This window comes from Centrocercus urophasianus, unplaced genomic scaffold (assembly GCF_019232065.1).
Source record: "Centrocercus urophasianus isolate 14NV4802_14NV808 unplaced genomic scaffold, USGS_Curo_1.0 seq_2, whole genome shotgun sequence".
NCBI lineage: Eukaryota > Metazoa > Chordata > Aves > Galliformes > Phasianidae > Centrocercus > Centrocercus urophasianus.
In genome coordinates, this window is record NW_024884755.1 from 13,994,122 (window position 1) to 14,021,606 (window position 27,485).

General features: G+C 38.8%; 1 protein-coding gene across 1 annotated transcript in view; it reads left to right on the forward strand.

Annotated features, from left to right (window-relative positions):
- Nucleotides 1-16,288, forward strand: part of CDH13 (cadherin 13) — a 434,526-nt gene extending 418,238 nt beyond the window's left edge. The window contains exon 14 of the mRNA XM_042821675.1: nt 10,603-16,288. Within this exon, the coding sequence (XP_042677609.1) occupies nt 10,603-10,610 (8 nt within the window). The 3' untranslated portion in view covers nt 10,611-16,288. The remainder of the gene's footprint in view (nt 1-10,602) is intronic.
- The last annotated feature ends 11,197 nt before the right edge of the window (nt 16,289-27,485 follow it).

Below are 27,485 nucleotides of genomic sequence, written 5' to 3' on the forward strand. Positions count from 1 at the left end.
CAAAAAGTACCACCTATTCTGTAGCCACCCACAAAAAGTACCACCTATTCTGTAGCCACCCACAGTGCTCAGTATCCTGAGGGATAATGAGATACAGACTACAGAGGTGCCCAGAAGCCCTTGGAAAGGTAAATGTACTTCAAACAAGAAAAGCTTAGGAGCTCTTCTCAGCCCAGATAGGAAATGCAGGATACTGAAGTATATGGGCAGTGTATGTTGTTATTCCAGAACAAAACAATAGGACATTTGATGGTATTAAAAGATGGCAGATACAGAGTAGATTGGGGGGCGGAGAGGAAGGCATCTTTGTATACTGTGCACTTACACTAACATAATATTTCTGAGAGTTGCTGAACTGAAGCTGGCAAGACAGATTGTTGGCAGATACAGGACTGTCCAAAGTTATAATAGTTAATGCTAATAAATATTGGAAAGAATATTAAATCTCCTGTCATTACTGCAGGCACCATGTTTCAAACAAGACTTAGTGTAACAGCATCTTGTCCTTTGTCAGCTTTTCCTAGCTGCAGCTGCAGATAAGATAGGACCAATTTGTTTCAGATACAATTTAGAATTTTAGTAATTCTAGAGTAATAGATATAGAAATAGTAATATTTTTAGTAATAATAGAGTGAAGAGAAAGAACAGATAGGGTTCACTGTATTTCCTAGTGAAAGAAAAGGACTACATAAATCAGTTGCTTGAGCAGGAGAAAAAGAAGGAACGGTATGGAGCAGGTCTGGTGCTGGGTCTGAGACTGTCCACGTTGTTCCTTACTGCTGTACTGTCTCAGTTGTTGGTCTGGTTGTTTGGGTGTTTGTTTTTAATGTGTAGTGTTTCTTTTTGGTTTTGGTAATATGACTGGTGGACTACAAAGGTACAAGTTAACTTGAACATAACAAGCAAAATATTCCATTACTATGAAGAGAAAATAAGGTTAGAGGCTGGGGGGGGAAGTACTGCTATGAAGAAATTAGATGAGCTGCAAGTCTCTGCACTGGAATTAATTTGCTAAACTGAGGGTGAAAGGCCTCAGGTGTGCTGAAAAAGAGGAGACTTACACAGATGTCAGTGCTGTGATTGCAGACATGCCTTAAAGACACTCCTGAATTTAACTAACTTACTATTAATTGCCCTAACTTGTCCTCTTTTAATGCCTACCCTCCCTTACCATAGTATTTTTCTGATTTGAAGAATACAGTGATAGTGTCAACAGACAAAATGTTTGGTTTTTCTTCTTTGGAAGTCAGTTTTGGTATTAAGTCAGTCATTACAAACTTTAAATGGTATTAGCAGAGTTGAATTTATCTGAACATAGAGCTAGAACTGCAGCGTTCTCTTTGTTAGTTCGTTTCTCAAAGCAATAGAAGCACCATCTGTATCACTTGTACAACCTATGTTATTTCATGCAGGAACATCAAGTGATTCAAGACTGAAGCAATGCATTCTTGAATGGCATGAGACTAAAACAAACCACAGGAAGTTTCAAATGGAAAAGACTTTTAAGATCACAGACCTTTCCATTTGCAAGCCTATTCTGGTTACCTGCAGATTCACTTTTCAGCCTATACTGTGTGTTAGTTGTCTGAGTTTTAGACAATCACACAGTACAGTTAATTCTTTTAGAGTGGAACCTTCTGCCCACTCCTCCGCCTGCCTCAAAAAAAAAATTTCCATTCCACGTAGTGCATCCAACACATGGATACCTAAAGTAGTAGCTAATTATCCTACCCAAATAATTAAAAAAATACTGACACTGATTGAGTTCCAGGGCTATGGAGCAAGAGAAGGATGGTTTGAGGGTAAAGGGAGGGTAGTCTGTCTTGATAAGAGTCTCACTTGTAACACAGACATTTGTGCCCAGTCTTCTAATTTCCCTGCAGGTGTACTCTGTATTGTTGTGCACTGGGCTTTGGGAGCCCACCTAAAGTTAATGGAGCTTGAAATGGCACAGAAGTCCATATGTACATATATAATTGGAGAGAGGATGTTTATATACCTACTCATGTAGATATGACAAATAGGAATACCTTCAAATTATACATAAACATATTTAAAATGTACTTAATGAGATTAAGTTTTACTGAGTCAATTAGGTGGGAAATGGTGTTTTATGCATATTTTAAACCATCCAAACATGTTCTAGAAGTATAGCTTTGGGAAAAAAAAAACTACTACACTTTAAAAGCTGTGTGTTTGGAATGTAGAACAGAAAAATATTACCAGCAAATACAGCTACTTCACTAAAAGCTGTAATACTGTTCATGATGGTCATTCTGTAGACATGAAATGAACATTTAAAGAGATTAGTCTGATTGACCATTCAGTGGCATGAATTCAAATGAACATTTTATGTTTTCATTTGCTCAGTAGGAACCATTGATATATAATAGTTTGTTTCTTTTCAGAAGAGCTTCTTAACATCAGCTAAATGTGTTCTGGACTATGACTGAAAACTAGAACTGAACAGATGCCCACTTCAATTTTTTTTTTTTTTTTCTGTCTACAATAGCAGCTACACTTTTTGTTGTTGTTTTTTAATTTCTTTTAACTATCATCTGTTTCCTCTGATAGTTCCCTACCTCATCACATCCCAACACCTCACATCCTCTGCATGCTTACAGCTTGCTATTTACCTGTATGTGACATTGAAAATCTGACTGTGCCTAAGGGTTAGATGGTGTTGCTGTTCCTCCTCCTGCTCCGGAGTATTTCAGACCTACATCTTAAAACCCTGTGTTATCCATACACACAGTATCTATGTGTCATTGGTTAGTATTCACAATTGTCCCGCTTACAAATTCCTCTTCAAATTTTTTGATACAAAGCCTGGTAAATTTCAGTGTAGCCAAACTTGACAGTTTTCTTTTTATTTCTTCTCTTTCATGGCTTCAAAGCATACTATTTTCCACTCATTATTATTCTTGCTTAATAAGAGTTTATTTTAGATGTTTCTTTTAGTATTTCAAGCTGGGGTTAGGATACACCTGCAGAACGTGTCTGGACTATCTAAGTTCATGTTCAACTTATAGTAAACTAACCTGTGGTGCTGTGGAAGTTGAGATCTGACTGCCTAAACAGTTACACGTTGCCTACAAGGTTGCATAGGTGGTTTTCTTTAATGCAATTTATTTTCAGTATACATACAAAAAATTAGACTTGTTCAACATTACTATTTCAAAACTGTACTTACTTCACTTGCTGCATATTTTCAGCTGTTCAGCTAAATTGATCAGATTAGAGCATCACAAAATGTATTTCCAGACTGCAGGTAATCACCTCTCTACTTCTTTTGCTTTTAGTGAACTGGCAAAGAAAGGAAGTTTGTTTGCTCTTGGTTAAGCAAAGGTGACATAGTTCAAGAAAAGCATCCAGCTAAAATCATACTTTAAAAAAATAAAAATAAAAAAAAATAAAAAACATTGACAATATCTTAGTTGCTGTATCACAGAATTTACTGCACTGTCACCCCCAATAAGATGCATGAAATCCATGCCAAATAGGAATTGTGCAAGATAAACATAGTTCTGCACTAAATAATAGAATAAGACATGCTTCTAGAACTTCAAAGCAAATATAACTAGCCTCTTAGTTAATGAACCTTTCTCTCAGATAAATGCTTGTTAGTACTACACGTGCACGTACATTTTGTGTGTCACAAGGGCAACCCAGTGCAAAGTTAGTGAATGTGAATACACGACAAGGAGAAGCAGAAAGAGGGATTCAGTAGTGAGCAAGGCTCTGAGCAAGGCTCATGTGAGAAGTTACAAGAGTTAAGACTGCTTTGGTGTAAAATCAGTGCTGTTCCACATCTGCCTGTATAGTATTATTACAAATTAGTGTGTGAGACTCCAGGAAGTATCAGCTGCTGGTGTCAAACAGATACCCTTTGAAAATGACTTCTGCCTGAGCAACCTTTTCCCCTGTGCAAGCTGATTAGTTTGGACTGGCATGTTTCTCCCCAGCCTTGCCCATTTTGGCTAATTGCATGGCACACGCAAGGATTTTAGCACTGAAGTTCAATACTGACATTGATATATGAGCGCCTGCTGAAGCTTTGAACAGAATTACAAGGTACTCATTCCACAAACACAGCACTAATACATACAGTGTTTTTCCAATCATTAAGAATTTTGGAATCAGATGAGATAATTGGATTCCCACTTATGTTTGACATTACAAGTGCAAGTTTTCAGGATGAACTCATCTACTTTGTAAAAATGTCTATACTTTTATTACTGTTCAGTGAGATTACAAATTTGCTCTAGCCACAAGCATATTAAAAATGGATTTCTTAATTGCTCAAGCAAGATTGTACGTTATCTGTCTAAGGACAGCACTTATGGCCTTCCTAATTCAATGAGATTTGGCATGAAGATCCCTGTCATTCTCTCAGAAGACAATTTCCAGGAAGTCACAAGTAGCGACCACTGGAATTTGTCATTTCCATCAACGTACAGTCATACCACAGGGGAATGTATCTACTTAATAATTATTGTATAGAAATGTACAGTATAATATACTTTAACAGCATGTGATGCAAACACTGATGCTACTGGTGTTGAAATTTACCTATGTCAAATCAACCAGTGATGTACATGAAAACTACTTCTGTTTTTCTAAGTTCTACATGAAAGCTGTATTAATAACTGTGTATCTAATGAATGCCCTTTTATAGATGCTGAAGACAGGAAAGAAGGTACCTGAATGTTGATTAACTGCCTAATCAGAAACATAGTTCTGATCTCTTCTACCATTTTTCCATTACCCCTTTAACATTACTGAGGTTTCGATAAAGTCCATGATGTAATGCAGACTTCTAATTAAGCAAAGATTAATGTAATATTTCTGATGAGAAGGTAATTAAAGGAAATCTGAAGAAATGGAGCATGCCTGACTTGAACTTCAGACTCCAGCTGTGTTAACTTTCTTCATTATGTTAAATGAAAATTAAAGGATGAATACATCTTGGGTAAAGTTCACTCCTTCACAGAGGGTCACCATGAAACTTAAATGCTTTTAACTTTTATAAGGTTTAAACTGCAATTTAAGAAGCACAGTCTGTGTAATGGGAGAGGTGGAAGGGAGTGATAACTCTGGACTCATGAGGTACAACACATCTTTCAAAGCCTTCAAATTAATAGTCTTTTTTTTTTTTTTCATACAAATCAGCATAAGGGATAAATCTTAAATTAGTCCACTGTGGAGTAGACAGGTGGCCACAGTAGTTGAAGAAATCAGTATTATAGACACTTACCTTGTATTAGTTGACTTCCTCCTCTTTCAACTTTCAAAGCAATTCGGTATCCAAAACCCTGTGACTAGATGATTCAAGATTTCAGTCCTGTGAAGCCTGCCACCAACTTCAACTCTTTTAACCTTTCAAACACAATCTACATCAGTTGACTTTAGTAGGAATAAAAAGGGTATTTTTTTTCCATCTTACCATCATGAATCTCCCTACTCCAAACTGCATACTTATTCCTATAGCATTATAATTCTGTATTCCTATAGCATTATAATACTCCAACAAAGCAAGCACAGTCTTCCAGTGCTGAAGTTTTAGTGCCAACAAACACCATTCATTCATGATAATGAGCAATGCTTTTATTTTATCTGAGACATGTTAACCATAACAGCAGTAATTCAGACAGCATGCACATAACTGAAGATTCCATCATTACCTCACTATTTGGCTGTTTTATCTTAAAAGGAACATAGCTGAATGCCTCTCTCAGGTGTAGAATAGGTAAAGTAGAGACCTGTGTGATTAAAAATGGGGACAATCACATTAGAGGCTTCAGTGAGAGTGATTTCTGGGGAAAATGAGTTCTATATAGTTATGTTAGCTTTATGCTGCCTGTGCATTCCCCAGGTACTCTTAAGGCAGAGCAGGTTGGCTGTTGGCAATGTAAGAACATGATGCATGTGCCATCTTTCTGGCTTTCCTATCTGCAACTATACACAGCAAATCATTTCTTGTTTTTAAGGTGATTTCTGTCTACCTACAACACATGACATGTACTTATTCTTAAGAACAACTACAGATACACTGATGGTATTTACTTATGATACTAATAAAATAATTACTAAGCATTGGTGTGCAGATCCAACCTGCCAGGTATGGGCTTACCAAGCACTGAGTCCATAAAGGAGCTAGTTAGCATAGATTAACAAACATGCTCCTTGTATGCAATGTTGCACATTTTGTGCTCATAGTGTTCCTTAAATATCAGCATCTTTTATGTGCTGTTGCCAGCTACAAACTGTAAATCATGTGTGGCATAAAATAGACAAGGAAGAAAAAGAAAATAATTTTGAAGTCTGTGAGTAAACAGCTGAAGCCTATAGCCTTTAGATTGGCTGTTTAGGTATGAGAATCAAGAACTAACATTAATAATTAGGCAGCCTTTATGTATTTCTAGAACTTTCATTTGGTTTCTCATCATTGGCAAAATAAAGAAAAAAGCAAGCAAAGAAACCTACCATTCCTATACAGAAAGCAATGATGAATGCTGGCAATCCAGCTGGCTAAATAAAGTGATTTGAAATATGGGTCAGATTCTTGATCGTATTTGCAGAGAATCTGTAGTAGAGCAGTTATGTTATTTCAGTAAATCTGCTTATATTTGTCAGTGAGTTTTCTGCACAACACTTCAGTCAAACTTGATTTCTGTAGATTTTCTATTAAGGGAGATACTGGCCAGAACGCTTGTCCAATATCACCTGATGTGACTATATGTGAACATCTTTAGGTAGTAAGTTTGTGACTGATAAGCTCTGATATTAACCACAGAAACTAAAAGTCAGTCTAACTTCAGTATTGGCTGCAAGCAATTCTGTATCATCGTTGTGTGCAGTAGAAATAACAAAGATGGATCTGGTCTTGAATATTCTTATTGGACCTATCAAAGTTGAGTATCTACAGAAATTTTACAGCCCATATTTCTGAATATTGAAGCTACTTTAAAAATACAAAAGCAAAATGTATGTACTAACCTTCCAAAACCACGTTTAGAATAAATTGTTTCAATAAACTTCTGTTAAGGCTGGTGAAAGTGCTGAGCTGAGATCATAGCAGGCTTGGCACCCTTTGCCAACGTCTCGGTTTTTGTTGATGTGTCAGTCAAAGGAGGTGTTAAGGAGAAAAGCATTGATGCTTGCAGGGAGCTCCTCCTACTACACAGGAAAGCCTGGAAACAAAAGCATGAAAATGTTTCCTTTGAAACAACGGCAACAAAAGTTGGTATCACTGACTATGAATAAGAAAAACCATTCACACAGGGATGATCAATGAACATGCCAACAGGAAGAAACCATGAAGGAGTTACAGTAACAGAAGCATCAGTGAAAGAGTAGGAAAATGCTCTGTACAGCAACAGACTGGCAGGATACAAAGCACAGTACCTTGAATTTGTCAAGGGCTGTGAAAAGATGTTGCAAACCTGCTAACTAAGCAGAGCCTGGATACATTTTAGCTGTTTGGATGGCTAGAGACAGCCCTTTGGGATGATGTGTGAGAAGGAATTCTCTAGATTAAGACATAACCTAAATACACAGACTAAGAAGGAGATCCTGTGACAAAAATGCTCTCTGGTCTGTCTCAGTTTTTAAGTTTGAATAAGAGGCAGGGTATGGTGCTGTCCAGAGCAATCAAAGAGAGAAAAAGAAGGGGAGTGCTTTAGGGGAAAGATTTAAGAGCTCAGTTTTAGCTGTGCAGAGCTGTCAGCTAAGCATCAGAAGGGTATTCTGAGCCAGAGGTCAACATTTTAGTCTAAACAAAGAAAAAAAATGCAGAAAATGCAAGATGTCTGAACTTCCAGCACTGAAGTAACCACTGAACACGTATGGTTGGTGTCACGGAAAAGTGAAGACAAAATGGGGAAAGAAAAGGTTTCCCCAGAAACCAGGGATGGAAGGATTATGACAGAAAGACATGCAGAAGTGATTTAAGATGCCATGGGAAGATGAGAAAAAGGTGTCATCACGGGAGCCAAAGGAAGCATCAGATTTCCAGGCATGTAATTCAATGTATCAAGAGAGCTGGCAGGTCAAAAAGGACAAGAAAAGTTGAGGCAGGGATTAGAGTGCTTCAAGATGTGAGGAAGAAAAGAGTGAGGATGGTGTTTGGAGAAGCAAGCAGAGAGAACCAAAAGTATATTGTGTGTATGTGTATGTATGTGTGGGAGAGAGGGAAGGTAGCCTTCAACTAGTACAGGAAAAGAAAACCACACAGCTAAAGCTGAATGAGCTAGTTTTAACATACAGTTTACTCAGGAAAGACAAGATGTGTGATAAGGTACTAACATTCATTATATCTAACAACATGATGTAAAATATACATGCTTTTCTTGAGGTCTGCTCATAAGTCAACATATATTGCCCTTTATTTACAAGCTGTTGGTGAAGCAGTCACTGGCTGCTTGAATGTGTGTGATACTTATAAATTCCTTGCTGACAAATTTCTCAGAAGTTTCAGCCTATGGACTATACAGAAATTCAGTGCTACAGCTGCTATTCATTCATCACGTACAAGTGCCTGTCCTTAGCAGAGAGACCTCCAGGGATTCAGAGTAGCTTTGCTGATTCAAAAGTTAGTGTTATTTCTTTTGAGTCAGGCTCGAACAAAAGCCCTTTAATGATGATAAACTTCACTGCAGCATAGAAATACTACTTTTCAGCAATCAAAGTCCTGAACTTAGGCTTTCCGCTATCCCAAAAGAAAAAGCCATTTATGAGAATCTAGCAGCAGCCAATCCCTAATCCAAACACATTCGAACTTTGGCACTTGTGCTTACGAAGTTCCAATACAGAAGTCTGGGTTCTAATTCTGCAGCCAGACATTTTCTTTGTGCAACAAAACCCCATGTCAAGCAGTTTCAGATTTTATCCTGCTTGGAAATCTCAGTGGCACTTCTCACTTCAGTGATTCCCACCCATCAGTCCCTCTGTGGATTATTATGTTTGTTTAATTTGCTCTACTGACCTTTGTTTAAGAGAACTGAGGAAGGACGGGCTGCTGTGTGCTCTCCAGGTGTTTGTCTTGCTGCACAGCCGATCTGGACAGGCACTGCCCTAGGTGGAAGAATTTAATGTTTAAGTCAGTTCAAATAATGCTAAAACAATTAGAAGAAACAAAAGGTAAAACAGCCTTATCAATAATTATATTAAGCTTTATTTGCCCCAAAAGGAGAAGCAAATAAGTGAAGATTACAAGCTGACATATCATAATGACCACTGTGGTACTGTTTTTCCTGCATCTGTGACAGAATTACAGGTACTTCTTCATTTAAGAGTAAAATGCAAAATGTACTAGACAGACATTTCGCATTTCCCAAGTATGTGTCAGTTTTGATGTGCATATCTGACTTGTCAAAGTCATTCACCCATCGGCAGACACCTGTTCAGCCATTTCCAGGAAGGCAGGGCTCATCACACACAACTAACTTGGGAATGCAAATGGCATCCCTCTATGTCCTTCCCCCAGCTCTTACTGAGAAACATGATGTCAGAGAATAAGGGATACCCTGGGCTCAGCTGTCCTGGCTGTGCTCCTCCCAGCACCTTGTGTGCTGCAGACGCTCACTGGCAGGGCAACCTGAGAAACAGGAAAAGCCTTCATGCTGTGTAAGCACTGTTCTGTAACAATTACAACACAATTGATTTTGTTTTCAGTGCTGTTTTGACCACAGATCCAAAACATACCACTGTACTAGCTGCTGTAACTCCATCCCAGCCAAAGCCAGAACAACCAATAAACCAACAGTGTGCCATCAGAAATTGTACTTGTTTGAGAGGAGCCACACCAGCATCAATACCAGGCAAGCTCTAAGCTGAGCTCCTGAGAACTTTAGCTATGTGTTCTGCTAGTATCAGCCGTATCTGTTTTCAATGCAAAGCTGAATATTTGCAGTTCAGTAGTGTCCTCGTGCTGCCAAATGACATTGGAGGAAAGAAACCCATTAGCTCCAACTGTTAGATTAGTTCCTAATCTTTGGTTTTCTATGCTTATTTACTGCCTTTGCATTATCGAGGTGCCCATTTAAAATGGGAACGATCGTTCAAGTTGTGCTACCTTCACTTAAAATAATAAATAATTTAAAAGGTTAGACAATAAAGGTAAGATTTACAATTCTGTAGCAACGTCAATGAAATATGCCAGCTCTTTTAGTCCTGCTATAGTCATATAACACATAAACAGATTGTTATGTTTAAGAATACGTCCGTCTGCTCTTTGCTACTCAGTGTGCATATGCAAAGGAAGCCCAGAGAGAGTTTACTCGCGCTCTTGCACCAACATAAGCGAACAAGCTGCCAAGTGGGGAGAATTAGGTTCTAACTCAAGATTTATACCCAGACTTCTGCACTACAACTTCCTGAATGCACCACAAAGGTCTCAGAATGCTCCAGGCGACATGCTGGGGTTTCCTCCTGGAGATCTCTTTCTTCACAATTAATTGTTCCTAAACCTGGATAATTCATAATGAATTGCTGATAAATGCACACGTTCTCCATCAGTAATCTGGGGGAGGTAGTAAGACAAAAAGTTAAAAGATTCTGTGATCTGCATGGCAATAATCGCACTCATTTCCCATCGTTTAGGTCTGTAAGAACTCCTGACATTTGAAGCTGTCCTACCGAGTTGCCATGGCAACGAGAAAAAAGAAAACGTCAGATCTGAAGACTGCAGTTTACAGTTACTGTTCTTCACTACTAGGCCTCAGTTGCTCCAGATTCAGTTTAATTTGCAACCTCACTTTATCTGTCCAACTATACATTGGTGTTTGACAGCCTCTGCCCTAACTTCCATTTATTAATGGATTCCTCTTGCAAGACGCAAGGTTTATGCGAATTTCCACTGAATGTTAAAAGACCATGACATCTAAACTTGACCTTTGGGGAGAAGAAAACAGATTGACTCCATTTTTTTCTAACTGTTGACTTGTTGCTATTCAACTGTTCAGAAAATATTTTGTCTGTGGGTTAGTATTTGTATATGTATGAGTGTATGTATATATATATATATTTATATGGAGAGAAGAGTTATAGGACTGGTTTAGCTTTTATAAAATATTCATCTGGAATGTGCAACTGACAAAGCAGAGTAATACAGCCACAGATGAATCATAACTATTCGACACGGCTAAACCTACTGTACTTGCTGTTTATAGTGTGGCCAGAAGGAGAGCCTATTGCAGTCATACCACTGAAAAAAGCCACTTTGTTGACACCAAATAAGGCAGGCCCAGGGCTCTGCAGCATCACTTCTTGTACCTCAGGTTCAGCAAACAGGAAATGCAAGTCCCCCTGGCTTGCTTCTGATCCAGACTTCTCACCCTATGCCCCAAAACTGAATTTAAGACTCAGCAGGAGCACAGCTCTTCATCTCAGTGCTGGAAGGGAACACGAGCTCAGATTTGTGAGGCAAGGGGAAGCACTCAGCGCAGCCAGCACTGTATGGTCACCACCTACAGCAATGGGACATGCTGGGCTGATTTTAAAGGGGCTAAAGTCAGCTTCCTCTATGCTCTTGCAGATAATTATTTGCTGGGGCAGTTTACAAAATTTAAGTCCTTTGCCAGTTCTGCAGACAAAGTAGGTATTGTCTGCATACGAGAAGCTGATTGTAACAGCAAAATCAAGGTGCTTCTCAGAAGCACTGGCCTCTCTCTCAGCCTCTGCACAGCTCTCATTACACGTATCAGTGCAAGGAGGAAAACAGATGCCCTATTATCTAAGTGTATTCACACATATTTATAGTTTTGAATATATATATACATACATACACGTGTACACACAGTTTCCAGTTAAGAGTAACAAGAGCATTTCTTTGTGTGTGTAAACTTACCACACTTGTTTGCAGACATGGGGAAAAAAAGGGTGTTCATTACATATGACTGAATCCTTTTTTATTCTGTGAGCATGTAAGGTTTAAAAAAAAAAAAAAAAGAAAAGAAAAAACTTAACTGTATCAAGATGATCATCTTGTTAATAAATTGTAAATGATCCATCAAAGCTCACACCAAATTTTTATAAAATTAACACAAAAAAAGTATACTAGTGACAGACTGTGGCTTTTATTAGAGCTTGCCAGTAACTAGGGTAAGGTAAGTGTCTTAGAATATTTTAATAAACTTGCTTATTTAAAGTTTAAACAAGAAAGCTTCCTTATGCAATAGTACTTTGCAGCTGCATACTTTAGTTAGCATTTTTACAGTACCTATGAGTCATACTGTATGTTGTCCTTACTACAGTGAAATTATGAGCATATCTTCCACACCACATATATGTTTCAATAGTAAAGTTTTTGGAAGCATTAAAAAGTCCAAACATACACTGAGTTTTCCATAACGCTACATTAGATATTAAATGTGTGTTGGTGGTTAAAAATTGCTGTACAATAGCTTTTCTCTGACTTCCTGTATTGTACCAAATATGACAACCGGTTTTTGTTTGTTTTTGTTTTTTAATCAAAAGTAATAACAACAGCAACAGAGGGAAAAATCAGTTTGTGTTGTGAACTTCCCTAGCGCTGTAAATTTCCTGGTAAGATACAAGCTGCCTTCACACAGGAACCAATTCTTTCTTCCAGTGACTCCTGCAGTCCTGCCCAACTGGAATCTCCCACTGACCTGGCTTCTCTAGCAGCAGCTCTGCGTGTTTCACTCAGCAAAGCAGTGCTGTAAGGTGAGTGGGAGCTTCTATGGAGCAAGGGCTCCAGGAGCAGGCAGCCAGGCAGCCACAGGCATTCCAACTAGAAGTGCCTGATCTCAGACATGAACATGGGCGTGCTTCTAGCTTGCTTTCGTTGCCCATACCTCATAGCAACCACAGGCTGCTGCTCTGTCATCAGCAATCACAGCTTTTTAAAAATAAAATTTTTATGCAAAGTTTTCAAAAGGAAAAACCAACGAATGCATAACACCACTGGATTTTCAGAATACATGTTTAATGAACGAATCCAAATAAACCCAAAGATGAACTGCACCCTCTGCTTTAATCTACAAAACCTCTATCTTGAATAAAAGAGATTATAATATTCTCCCCCTGCAAATGCTCTTTTTCTACTTGCTTTCTTCCTCTCCCTTTCCAGCAAAACCCACCTCTGGAAAGACGCCCATTGACATTAGTATCATCCCTATCAAGTACCAGATAAAGATACCCTTTTCTAATTTAAACCAAGGTTCACACAGCATTTGGTGAATCATTCCAAGGGCATCCAAAACCAAGAACAAAGAAAAATTTCTTCTGCCTGGAACTGCACTAACGATGGGAAGACTTTTACTACCAATCTGTCCCTGAGGACAAGAGATCTTTCTTCTTGGATAATGCTGCAACCTTTTGACATGTAGAAAAGTCAGTACGATGGCTGAAGCTCTGAATCGAGATGCATCAAAGCCTTCACTCACCAATACCACTATTTCTCCAGACAAACTAAAGCCTCCCAGCCTTTACAGTGCATCTCTTGGCTTCTGACTGAACTAATCACTGGACTACCTAAGCACACAAAGAGAAGATGAAGCTGCCGTGTTAATGTTTCCTCTGAGAAACCTGAAACCTGTACCTGAGAACCAACCCTTTTTTAACAAGCAATTGTGTCACTTTCTGTGGCAATATACAAATGAGGAACCACATTAGAATTTGAGTTTTCTTACCCGAAAAAGATCGTGGGGTCAGGCTTAAAAAATGATTCTCATTTCCTGTAACAAAAGAGAAAAAATAATGTATTGCTTTCTCACAGCACTATGAAAGAAACACAGAAGTTGCAAAATTTGGTTTTTTTTGTTTTGTTTAGCACTTTTTCAGCCAAGCTTGCTGGGTTTGTAATACAGCACTTATTTCCTACCTTACCTGCTTGGTCATTACAACGTTTATGGCAGTATTTGTATGTTTGCAGACTTACGGTGCTGTCTGGAGCCAGAAAGGCAGGGAACTTGATTTTCCTTTTGAAACACGCATAAAACGTCTTGTGCAGAAGCCATTTCACTTACAAAACTATCTGCTGTTAAAACACAAATTGGGCATAACGTTAATCAGTAAGAGTATACTAGCAAGGTAAAGGTCTCCTCTGTGGTGCACTTGCTAACTGAATGTGTACACTTCATGCGTGTGCTTGCAATATGCCTACGTGCATTTATGAATGTACATTTTGTTCAGTAACTGCAGGACTGAAGATTAAATCAAAGCAAAACCAGCTGAATTTCCCACTGGTTAGCAAGGAAAATTAGCTGTGAGTGGAAGCCTGACTATTACACTTTCTGAGTCCTGTTCTCATCCCACTTAACACTGGTGTAAATCAAAGAGCAACTCCATTACTAGAATTGTTTGCACATCAGTTAGTGGCGCTTAAACAAAAACGTTCACTTAGACCTCCCCACACAGTGGTTTTACTGATGTGCTGCAAACAGTAAAGCAGCAATATTTGTCACAGTATCGTTGACTGCTTATATATAATTGAATGTTCGTCTTTTGTGACATACAAAGAAGCCTCCAGCCCAGATGCTTCCCACAGAGCACTCACTTCCTTCACTGATGACTTTAATGGGTCCCCAGGGAACCCAACCCAATTTGATTTAACCTCTATTTGAAACAGCTGTGGCCTGTAGTCAAATAATTTGTCCCAGTCTCTCGTGTAGTCATTTAAGTTAGGGATCCCTGCAATACAAACCTCATTTATTAAATCACAGGCTTCAAATTACATCATAGGGACCTCGCTTAAGTGCTCACTATAATAGAATGAGCATTTGGAGTTACAGTAACAACTCTTACATCGTTGGTCTTTCCTTTGTGAGGCTTCTTGTTGAGACACTGCAAGAACTGCCAGTCTTTGTCTCAGCTGCTTCCAGTACACAGAATTTTGTACACAAGTAATTTTTCGTCATTAGTTATCTAAAGGCCAAGTTTCTTTTTGAATGGATTTAATAATGACTCATTTAATTAAAATAAAAACCACAAGATAAATGATATTAAACAGTCACATCATCTTGAGAACACCAAGTCTAGGACAAAACTCTGATCCTATCTTTCCTTTCCTACATCTTCAGAGACTCAACTGTCTGAGAGATACACTGTCCAATGGTGCCAAAAAGATAAATAACTAAAATAATAATAATTTCTTTTATCAATTCTGTGACCTACAATATTTAGGGTTAACACACAAAGTATTTCAGCAGTAGTTGCAACAGCTACTCTATTTAAAGCAGGTATAGCTGACTGTCTTACTTTGTCAAGCATACAACCATTGACTACACTGTTTTCACATCAGGATATGTTAGTTGGTTTGTATTTGTCCGAATGGAATGGATATACTCATCCACTCTTGGTGGAAAGTTATTAGTTGCACAATTGCTATGTGTGTGTATATATGTAGATATATAGAGATATACACATACATATATAAATATATATATATAATATATGCAGGTGGAGACTAATACAACATGGGGACTTGAAATAAGCTCTTTAATCCCATGAATCATGGATGAACACAAGTTAAGGAACAGCTTGGGTGATGTATGCTGAACCAGTTTGATTTTTAAAAGGAAAATAAAGAAGGAAAAAAATAACCCACAACCAAAAAACCCCCACACTGGAATCCAGGCTTATTCCAACTCTCATGTTGTACTTATGCTAACCTTTAGTTGTCCTCGCTTAATAAAATTTGTATCATTTGAAGATATTTATAATTGTTTACTGATTCGTTTTTAGTTGTCTGTGTGTAAGCTGGTCATCAGTAGTGAAAATGGGAGGGTTTATAGCCAGAATAACTGCATCACTCTGTTTTCAATGGGACAGCTATTCAGGAAAGTTTCATTCAACATTTGAACATTGTACTCCTTCTCTGCACCAAGAAGTGACCGTATTTGATGATTTGGGGCTAAAATGAATGTAAAGACAGTTGTGTATGTACATGCATGCACATCCTGTTAAGGACTGTAGAACGAGAGCATGTCTGGTGAACTCTGATGGTGAATTCAGTACAAACAAGCTGTGTTGTTACTGCCATTTCATAACAATCTGCCCCACAACAATCTCTAACTTACCACCAAGAAATTTTTTATGTTTTTTTTTTTTTTTTTTTTTAAAGCTCAAGCAAGGAGAAAAATATTTTTGTTTGATTTTCAAAGATACTTATTTCAGCTACTTTTCCAGTTGTTTCTTTGGGCCCTAGTTGCTGAATTGCTTGCTGTTTCTGAGGTGTAAATAAACGTTTTGATTTATGACGTGGTTGCAAAGAAACTTGTAATTTATTTGTGAAATGCTCAAATAAAGGATGTATGGGCTTTTACTTTTTGTCTGGGCATAGACCTTCCTGATGTAATACAGCAAGACCAGAGGACTACAAAATGACCCTGAGACTGTCAAAGGCTGGAGTAGCCAGAGCTAAGTACAAAAAAAACTCCCACTCTGCTCTACACAACAGAGATGAATTGTAGCCTTCATCGTCATGCCACGTTTGTAGAGTGACAAACTGGAGGTCAGAGAGGTAAATAATATTTGACCACACAGGAAAGTAGCAGTACATTATTCAGCATCTATTGTAATGCTATGCTTTGCCACACTTTGTAATAGGAGTTGCACGGAGCTGACCTGGGTCAGACATCCCTAAGCTGGACTGTGCACAGAAGCTTTAATGGATTTTTCTTGCACTTCCTTTCTGCTTCACCTGGTCACCTTCCCCACCTACCACCATCATTTCAGCTTATGCAGAAGAGACATCCACAAAAAAATGCACACTGTAACCGAAACAGGCTGAACAAACGTCAATCAGAGCGACCCACCTTGGGAAGCTACAGGACTGCACTGCTGTCATCGTGCAGCACTCACTGCAGGCACGGCTGATTACAGGATGGCTTTTAACAGTGAGTACTGCCATAGTCTGTGGCCATGTCTGATGTGCTCAACCACTGTGCTTAAGTGCTGTGGAAGTATAGCTACACAGATACGTCGTCTGCTTGTTGCCTTCACTCATAAAATCTCAGTCCACAATTTAGTGCCCTCATGTCCTTCAAACACACACCGCTCCAGACCAAGCTGCCCAACAGTTTGCACTGTTCTTCTGCAAGGTTTGTATCTACATTCCTAGTAGCAGGACTTAAGGTTTGTAAGAAACTATCTTCATTTTTGTCTGAGCTCTCATAATCCATAAGGAAGGAAGTGGGGTGCCCTGTGTGCTTTCCTGTGCTGTCAATTGATCCTCAACATTGGCAAAGGGCCCAGCAGGTGAAATAATAAATAGCAGCCAGAACCCAGACCAGAATAACTAATAGTAAGCTGGGTAGAATTAAAACCTTGCAGAGAACAGTCACCATAGCACTACGGCATTATTCTGTCTTTGTCTGGAAATTCTTTTTCTAGCACAAAACCAGCATCAAATTTCTGACATTCCTTGAGTTGGTGGTTTGGTTTTTTTTCCTTAGATCTCCTAGGAAGTTATCTAAAGTGACAGAGACATAAAGATAGAATATCCTGAGAAGGCTTTTTACTGCATCTGAGACCAGAGGAAGCTGTAGGAGTGAGGGCAGCACGAGAAGGAAATATTTGAGTACAAACCACTGCAGTTTGCTCTTCCTGAGCCCCTCCTCCATGGATTCCTGCTTTGTATCTTTTGCCGACGGCCTATGGTTTATCAGATACTGAATCCAGAGGAGGTCTTTTATGTGGTTCGTAACAAGTAAAGGATGAAAAAACATACTTGACACTTGTGGTTTAACTGAGCAAAAGGTCACTACCTGAAAGCCACCTCAGAAGAGCATCACCTCCTTTGGTGTCAGTTGAGATCATTGTCCTAAACTAATGCTGTGCCTTGTACCTTAAAGGTGGCATTTGAAATAGAACAAAGTTAAATCATAAGCAAGGAATTGTTAAGAGAGAGAAAACGCTGAAGGTTTTTGAGTCGAGTAGAAGTTTTCCATTGCCCTTTCAACCTTATGCCTCATCTAACACCGCACATTCTGGATTGCAGTCTTACTGTTACTCAGTAACTTTGCACAGTTCAATACAGTTCCATTTTCCTCCTACAATAGTAAATCAGAACAGTCCCTTCTGGTTTCAGTACAACCTTCTTACCTGCAGAAACAAAGCACGGGTCATTGCTCCTGCTGCAAAACTACTGGGATGCTCGTCCTCTGCTGCCACGCCTCTGGCCGGACTCCACTCATCCACCTCCCAGTGCATGGTGACCTTCACTGCCCCTGCAGTTACAGCAGCATGTAAGTTACTGCAGTCCTGTACACTTCAACATTGTGTTACTACTTATTTTGTCTAACTTAACGTTTTCATACGCAATTGCGGGATACTCACCAGCACTGCTGTGGCTGGATGTACTTTTTATGACTAACTGTCCAAAACCAAGAAAACCGAAAGTATTTACAGTGCTTGTTTACTGCAGGCGTGATGAAAATTCAGAATGAAATACTATACCCTGGAGTCTTACACTTAAAGAGCTGTTTTCAAAGTGTTCTGCAATAAGTTACAATGCTGAAGTAATTGGCTTGGGATAAGGGATGTTCATAACAGCTTTTCTTGGGGTGTATATTTATTTATTTCTAAAATTTGTCATCGTCTTTCCAAACTGAAGATGGATTTTTCAATAGAAGGACATTGAACCACAGTAGACAATGCTTATGGAATGGACTAAATCTTCACGTCACTAACAGGTTTTTAAAAGTTCTCCTTTATAAATTTGGCCATTGTCCTTAACATTACTTATCTTGTTTCATGCCAGCAAACACCTGGGAACAAATTTTATATGGGGGTAATTTTTCCACTCTAGTTATCTCGTCAGCTCCACTCCTGTTGTAACTGATCTGCTAGGGACAGTGGCAAGATAATGAGGCACTTGGAAATGGCAACAAATCACAGTGCTTCTTTGTATACAAATAAATAAATGAAACATAACATCAGCTGTGTCTCTTTTTTTTTTTTTTTTGTGCTATTTCATCAGTTGCAGTAAAACAACAGTGCTTTAAGATACCTTCCAAGTAGCCATAAAACAAGGATTATAACCTGCCTTGGGGTTATAGGATGTGTAATTGGCTGGTACAGAGGGAGGCAGCTTTTGGTGGGATTTGAACCACCTCCTCCATTGCCATCCCTAGCATCTAGAAGACTAAGAGCTGATTTTTTTCTCCCCATTAACAGCTAAAATAATTATATAACAATAGGCTTTTCCTTCTTTAAACGTCATCGTGCTCTAATATACACTGAAATGCTTCCTGCATCACCAAGTTAATTGTCATCATTTTTCATATTGAGCAAAACCAGTAACAACTCGAGAGAACAGGTGCCTCAATTAACAGATATTCAGTCTTTTGAATATTGGATTGCCAAAAAGAAAAAAAAAAACAAGATCAGAGATACTTATTTCATAAAAGGATGATAGCAAACATGACAGAGTTCAACAGTAAAGCACAGCAGAAACAGTATATCACAGTAATTAGGATAACCCTCGTTACTAGACTGTACGTCTAAAGGAAAGATTTAAACTTCCTGATCTGATAAAACCCATGTGTTCAAGCTTTAGATATTAGCTGAAGTGTAAGAACTAGTGCTGGAAAGCCTAGCCGCAGTGCCTAACAAGTTTTGCCATTGCTACTAATGGTAAAAAAAAACATTAATTTGAAGATGGCTTGCTTTTGGATCCTGCATAAAGAAGCTGAAACAAAAACAGCTCTAGAGAGTAATCTTTTCTTTGAGCTGAACAAAAGTCCTACATGCTCAGTGCTGCCAAAGGCTCAGTGCAGCTGCTCACCACCGCACTGGCAGAGCTGACTGCAGGATTTGGACCTGTGTGTATCCATTGTGCTGCGTTCTCTTGCATTTTTACCTCTATCGGACCACAAAGCACCCTCTTCTCACTTTGTTTTGGTGGTAGAGACAGCAAATATAAGGGTAGAAACACAGAATTAGTGAGAGGGCTTTGCTGAAAACCATGCTGGGAGCAGAGCCGCTTGGACGCTCAGCCTCCTGGCCAGCGCAGAGCCCTGAGAGCCAGGCTGCAGAGGCACCTTGTGCCAGAACCTCACACAGGCACAGGATGGAAGCTGAAGCCTCCAAAGCAGGGCCCAAAGCCTCAGCCAGCCAGCACAGGGCCATGACAAACTTACCTCTAACTGTAGTTGCTGTCCTCATTTACACAACCCGGGGGCTGCAAAAGAGAGCTGCTTTCTTGCTCTCTCATTTTCTGTTCCTAGGGACTGTGTACCGTTTTGTTCAGCAAATGAGCACTGAGTACATGAAGCTAATGAAAATGCGTGCTGTTTTTAGCTCTGTCTTCTGAGGTTGACTGGGCACAATGCAAGACTTACTTTTCTACACACAACAGATTTAAAAAGAAGTCCTCTTGTTGCTGCATCTCTTCATTGTCTTTGCCCTGCTTAGATGGAATAAGGGAGAGAAAGGCAGTATGTACATTAAATGTCATATAAGTCACTTATAACAAAGAGAAATACATAAAAACACTAGTTAGTGTCCAAATCTAACTATTAAAAATGTCCATGTATATATTTATAAACACTCACTTATATATTATGTATTCTCATATACAAACATAGATGCTAAGGGGAGGAGCTTCATTGCCCTTTCCCACAAAAGAATAGTCTATTTTTTAAGTCTGTTATTAAGAAGTGAATACTCATTAAAAAGTTCAGATCGTTGGGAAAGAATGTGCTAGAATGCAATTAAACCTACTACAGACTAATTAATATGGGAATTGGGGTGGTTCAAAAATCAATTAAAGAGATGGAAGTGGGGACAGTAGGTAGAACAAACCTATACGTGTCACCTTCATTAGCCCAACGGATGGATGTCCCTGCTACACTGAGGTTTTGCTGAGGGCACCATTTTGTTTATTTGTTTGTTTTGGAAGGAAATTTGGAAAAAACATTTTCTAATATGGGTATGCACAAAATCTGGAAAAATACTCTCTAAAAGGAAATAACAGCAGTACTAGATTTAGCCATTATTTGTTCCCTTAACAAATTTAGTTGTCATTTGGTTTCTGGAAACCCCATCCTTGGCTCTTTGCATCTTTCATTTAAGCAAACAAGTTTGAAACACCCAAAAGACCAGAAAGTTTAACAGAAATTCTCAGGATGTTTAGTTCCCCAGTCATGTAGTAATTTTCCTATGTGAGATCCCCACTTAGTTGGCTCTTACCAAAGGTTGTTGATTCAAGAACTGTTTTTACAAGCTGTCCAATTTCTTGCAAGTCAGAAGACATTTAGCAGTTATACTCCAGACTTTTATGAAATGTATCTTGCTACCCTTCTCATAACAGAGAAGAAAAGATGCCAAATCTCTAAGGAAACACTGTTCAAGAAGCATGACAACACTTCTGTTTTTAAATTTTACTTCTTTTTAACTTGACCTTTTTGGAAGAAAGAAATTACCTGAGTCAAGACTTAACACTCACTTTTGATAAAACAGCATCACAAGAGATTAAGAAGCAGAGGGTCCTGTTCAAGAGATGCACTAAAAATGCTTATTCATATCAAAATCGAGGATGATCTTTAGATTGAAAGCCAAAATAAAGTTTGATGATGCCATCTGTTAACCGCGACCCATATGCCCAGAGATCTGGGTCTTGTCAATGGGAACTTTATAGGCCAGCCTACTCTGATTTCTACCCTTTGGAGGTCAGTCATTCATTACGTAACACAACTTTACTGCTCCAAGCTGAAGTAAAACATATGTCTAATGCATTCTTGTTGCCTGACTGACCTAAGATCTTGGTAACCCACCTGGCTGAGTACTAGTTTACACATTACGTGTCACTGATACAACTCTCGCATTTACACCACAGGCTAAGACTATTAATCAGATCAGTTTTCATTTGCTTGTATTTTCCTCCCAGTCTGCAGAACTGTAAATTACCCTGCAGGATGACAAACACAGCTCTGACTGCGGGATCACTGCGTTACAGAGCTGTGTTATGAAACAAGGCTCGTTCACAGATCCTCATTCATTTGAGAGAGATGTCACTGGCCTAACACAATGGGCTCCTTTCAAGCCCTCCCTTCTATTTCATTCTGTTATTTCTCTGTTAATAAATAAATAAAATCCCCCTTGGTTTATGGCTGCAGGAGATGAAAGAATTCTTTTTTTCTTGTCAACATTGTGTAGTGCTGATGGAGTCTGGCAACAGTTGAGAGCTGGCTCTGACTTCTCTTCTGTTTTCCTTATTAGCATTTTGCTTGGCTGTCCCTGCCAAAGTCTCCTGGACATTTCGGAACGTTGTGAACTGTTGCAAATACTGCAATGTCCAAGTGTGAAATTAACTGCATGGAAACTCCTGGGATCCTGTTAACGGTGTATTAACAATAACCTCAAGTTCACAGGAAACTACAGGCACCTGTTCAACAGGGAACATGTTCTTAAATTGACACTCAATTATCACTGCATATTTTAGCATTGTTTTTGCACCTTATCTAAGACCTACCATGAGCACTGAAAGCCTGCTTACTAATTTAAAATCAGTTTTTACAAAGCAGAACAAAAAGAGAATAATAATAGAAATACATGTTAAAAAAATGCTGTTTAAAAAAGGATTCTAAAAGAGAAAAGATATTTGCTGCAACTATGGCTTACTTGACTGAATTCAGATGACATACTTCACATTAGCCAGGTGCTTAATTTTAATAATTACCTCTAAGGTATTTTCACAGAATCACAGAATGTAGGGGTTGGAAGGGACCTCCAGAGATCATTGAGTCCAACCCCCCTCTGCCAAAGCAGGTTCCCTACATCAGGTAATTTTAATCATGTAGGAAAGATTTTATATATTTTTTTAAATTAAAAAAAAAAAAAAGAAAGAGAGAAAGTGTAACAAAATTCATCTCAGAAAAGGCAATGGTAAATAGCACTCAAAATACATTTCTGCTAACAGTGGAGCACCTTAAACATTCAATAATTATAGTCAATATTTTCAGACCGGAAAGCTAAAACTTCACATCTGGAAGTCATTCAGAAACCAAATCAACCCCCACGTTATAAAGAAATGTGCATTACCAATAGCCTACTATAAAATTAAACCACATCTATATTCAGTCAGCAGCGCAGGAATGATGTGCAGCCTTCAAAAAAGAAAGGTGCTCCTGAGCAGAAGGAAACCCAGCACCTCGCCATTCTGCTGCCTGTCAATGAGAGACTCTCAGGAGACCAGCAGTGTTCTGAGATGGTGGACCTGTCTGCATAGCAAACTGTTTATCAACATCTGAGTAAATCAATCAGCAGGACTTGTTCATTCATTACAGCCCATAGGTCTGTCACTAGTGCAAGCCTTATCTAGCTACAGCTCAGTTTTTTCCTCCTGCCCACTTGACAGCTTTGTCACCCAAACTTATCCGGCGCTTTCAGAGCTCATTTATACTCTGAATTCCTCCAAACTGATCTAAATAGTCTCTGATTAACAGTGAACGATTGATATGTATTAACCATGGACTTGCTCCTGAATGTTTAACCACTTTCATGAGTAGGCTGGAGCACTTTCATTTTATGATTACACTAGACAAATTTAGCTGTGGAATTGAATCCAGAAGCTTTAAGATGTGCCCTTCTGATCACAGACAGCTCCACTGGGTCTTGAATCCCACCCTTCACATCCCTCAGGACTGGGACACAAAATTATCTCATGTAATGAGCACTGCTAAGGATGGGGAGGAGAGGGAGAATTTGTCAGCACGTGACTGACTGAATAATATTAAATACCTGATAAATGCACTATTGTCTCTTGTATGCTGTACAGAATAATCTGGTTCTGAAAATATTTTTACATTTATACAAGTTGCTCAGATAACAGCTAGGAAGAAAATACACACACCATACATACATACACACACACGCACTGATATATAAGTGATGCTCAGCTAATTCTTTCCTGCTCTTTTGTTACCACTTTAAAGCCATGTTCTCCCCTGAATGTGCATTCAGACAAGCCATACTGACACCAACACCCAATTTATGAAGGGAAAATGTGTTTTCATTACTGCTAATTACCATTCATTGTCATTTTTTTCTGCCTTAAATAACCATTATCATCCCTGCCCTGCTGCACGCTTGATCTCTTTCTTCTATTATTCATCTTTCAACTTTTGTCTCCATCCCATTTCCAGGTTATAACTTTGAAGGACCGAGTTATTATTTTTCAGCCAACGATCTAATTTAAGCATAAAGTAAAACATCCCCAAATTCATTTACTATTGTTTTCATTTCAAATAGTTTAATCTCTCACTTCTAGGTGGAATTTTCTACCAGTACATCTCATTTTCTCTTTTCCCATCATTTCCTTGCAGTCACTCCACTTTCAATCTAACAACGAAAAAGTCTGATTAAATGGTTGACTTGTGCATGAAACAGTCCCAAATGGAAAAATGCCTAATGGTGGTTAAATCACATTCTACCTGAAGAAGGAGCATGACTGACAGCAGTCAGAGCCCTTTGAAAACCCCTTTCTGAACAGAATTGTGCAGATTTACTGACATATTTTGTCATGCCTCAGTTTGTCCAACCACTGCTCAAAGGTTTCAGGCTGTGCATATGAATTCTCCAGGAAGTATCTGCTGTAGGTACACACGTGTCCTGCAGAACAGAAGATAGGGAAGGTCTGTAGGGAAAAGTAATACTTTTTATTTGTCTGCAATGTTGTAAGTGGGAAACAGAGAAGCTTTTGGAAACTAAGATTTCTTCTGGAGATCAGTGAAAAATGATTTTATTGCATGTTCCAAGGTATATCTTTAATTCCTCACCTGTCTCAGCTGGTCAGGTAGAAACCTTATGAACCTTCCATGTCTCATACCCTTCCATCTTCACAGCAGCTGCTATTTCTGATATGTATCAATGTACAAAGGTAGCTATCCGACAAACACGCTTCTCTTTGGGTCTGCTTGTGGCAAACTAGAAAGGAAGTAAAGGAAATCAAACATCTCCTACTCCTGCATCACTTCTCCCTATGAAATCTTCAACTCTTTCCTGAAGAAATGAACAACTCTGGCAAGTTACATCCCTCCCAGAATTCCCAGAATTGGCCGATGAGGACACAGTGATGTGAAGTGACAAACAAGAGGCGTTAGGGGCAATAGTCTCCCAGGAAAAGAAATAAAGAGTTTAATTTCTTACTTTGAAGGGACCCTTTCCTTCAGCTACTGGGTATCTTGTATGCTGCTTAATCCATGGGTAGGGTCTGAGGAAACTGCAGCTGAAGGATGAAGGTCTTCCACGCAGGTCTAAGGAAAACCATCTATGCTGGAAGAATTTAAACCTAGAAAGAGTTGGCAACTCCAGGCTGCAGCCACTGAGAAGCATCTCAGTCTTCAATATAAGTTTGAACTCAGGCACTTAATTGCTGAGAAAATGTGATTGGTTTCTGTGGATCTGCACAAAACTATGTAGAATCATCCTCTATGGAGCTCCACTTTTATGTGCAAGTGATACTCAGTTTGAGGTAATAACTACCAGGAACAGGCTTATCATCTTCTCCTTGCTGTTTGTCATCACAGTGCAGCCACCACAAGTTCCTGTGTATCTCACCAAGTCTGAGTTTTGATTTGCAGTTATTTGATCAGTCGAAGTTGTCAAACAAGGGTTGAGAACAGCACTTACAGTGAGAAATACTGGGGGGAGGAACCAGGATCCAGCATAATTCTACTCTGCAAATTGACAAACTAATTTAAATTGGGAAAAAGGCCATAACCTGATTCTTGGGGGTTCCACAGGGAATGAATTTGGGCTGCAGGTAGAATTTAATTACCACACAACTTTAAATGGTTGTCGTTCGAAAGGCGGGTGCCAGAATTGAAGTTCCAAGCTTATATTAAATGAACCCCCCCCCAAAAAAAAAAAAAACAACAAAGGACTATAGTAATGGCTGTAAAGTACATACAGTAAGCAGCAAAAAGGCTTTGTTGCATGTATAATTCAGCTTGTGTCATTACTTGAATGTAGACACTGTAGCTGTTTTGCTGCAGCCTTGGCTTTTCTAATTTAAATACCTTTGTTGGAACTTTAATTTGTTGGGGAAAATTAGAATATTCACAAAATACACAGTACTCTGATTGAATTGATAACAAAGCTTTCCAAGTTCTAATCATATTCAGCATTTGTGTTCTTTTGCTTTAAGTGTAGAAACATAATGAAATAATCCCATAACAAAGCTTGATGAAAGTGGCAATTAAAAAGGAATCGATCTGATACATCCTGTTCTTCAAATTGCTACACTCTGTAAAATGTAAAACTCCATCTCCTTTGTGAAAGCTTTCGTTTCCCATCTTGATTAGACAAATATTGAAAACAATAAACATTTTTCTCAAAAGTGAGCCTTTAATATGGACTAGAAGGAGTGCACTATGGATATTACATTTTCCACAGAAGACTGGCTTTCACATTAGTGTTTGCTATTAGCGCATTTCATGGCACTCCATCATACTGTCTTTCACTCAAATCCTACATTTGTTGGAGCAGATGGAAAGTTAGTTTAAATTAATTGAAAGCATGCTGTGCACAGCTTGTGATACCAAGAACACGCAAAGAAGAAAGGAAGATACATCAATTTCTTTTCTAAGATACCTATCACTATGAGAAGAGATCTCTTAAGAAAGAGAAAAGTATAATATCTTAATGGTTGGATTTTTTTCCCTTTTTTTTTTTTTTTAGATAGAGTTATTCTTTGATTTTGACAACATAAGGAGGTAGTGAAATTGGCTGGATACACACCATTGGAAGAATAAATTCTGCCTGGGATGTATCTTAATAACAGGGCATACAAAGTTAGTTATTTCTCACTGTTCTGCTTCTGTAACCTGTCTGCAGTTCTCAGTGACACTGACAAGTTTGAAGACTGATTGCCTCCTCATCTATTTTAGTAAATATTTATCCCTACATCTAGAACCTCAGCTTTTCTTCTGTCATCACTGGAAATCCAGTCCTCTGTTTTATAAACCAACAGCCAATTGCAATTAAAGCCTGCATTAAAACCTGCTTTAAAAAGCAAAAGCAGGAGGAAAAAGGTATTGCGAAATGTTTATAAGATGGCTGGCCTCTGTTGTGTACACTTGCTTTTTCCTGCTACGAATGTTGCACTGGGGAGGGTGGGAGGAAAGCTTCATGCTTACATTTGCCTCGCTCCAGACAAGGTGAGACCCTCAGGCAAGAATGGGAGTTGTTATTTCTTGTGAAATGACGGAAAAGTGCAGAAATCAATGAGGAAAAGTTGTCTGGAATACAAGGTAGGAAAAACAGGCAGAAAACATGACCTGCAATGCCAGCTTCTTGGTCTTGGTAGGGAACAGATGCAGAGTCAGGTACAGGGGTGATGGCAAGAAGTGACCACTGGGTCCCACAGGCACTTAAAGCAGAACATGCTGTAAACAAGGAATGCACTGAAACTTGTTGGACTGAGACTCCAAGGGTCCTGCACACAGCCAGTGGAAAGGTGAGATATCTCTCATTTTAATATGCATTTTAATATAAAGTTTTCTGTTTCAAACATT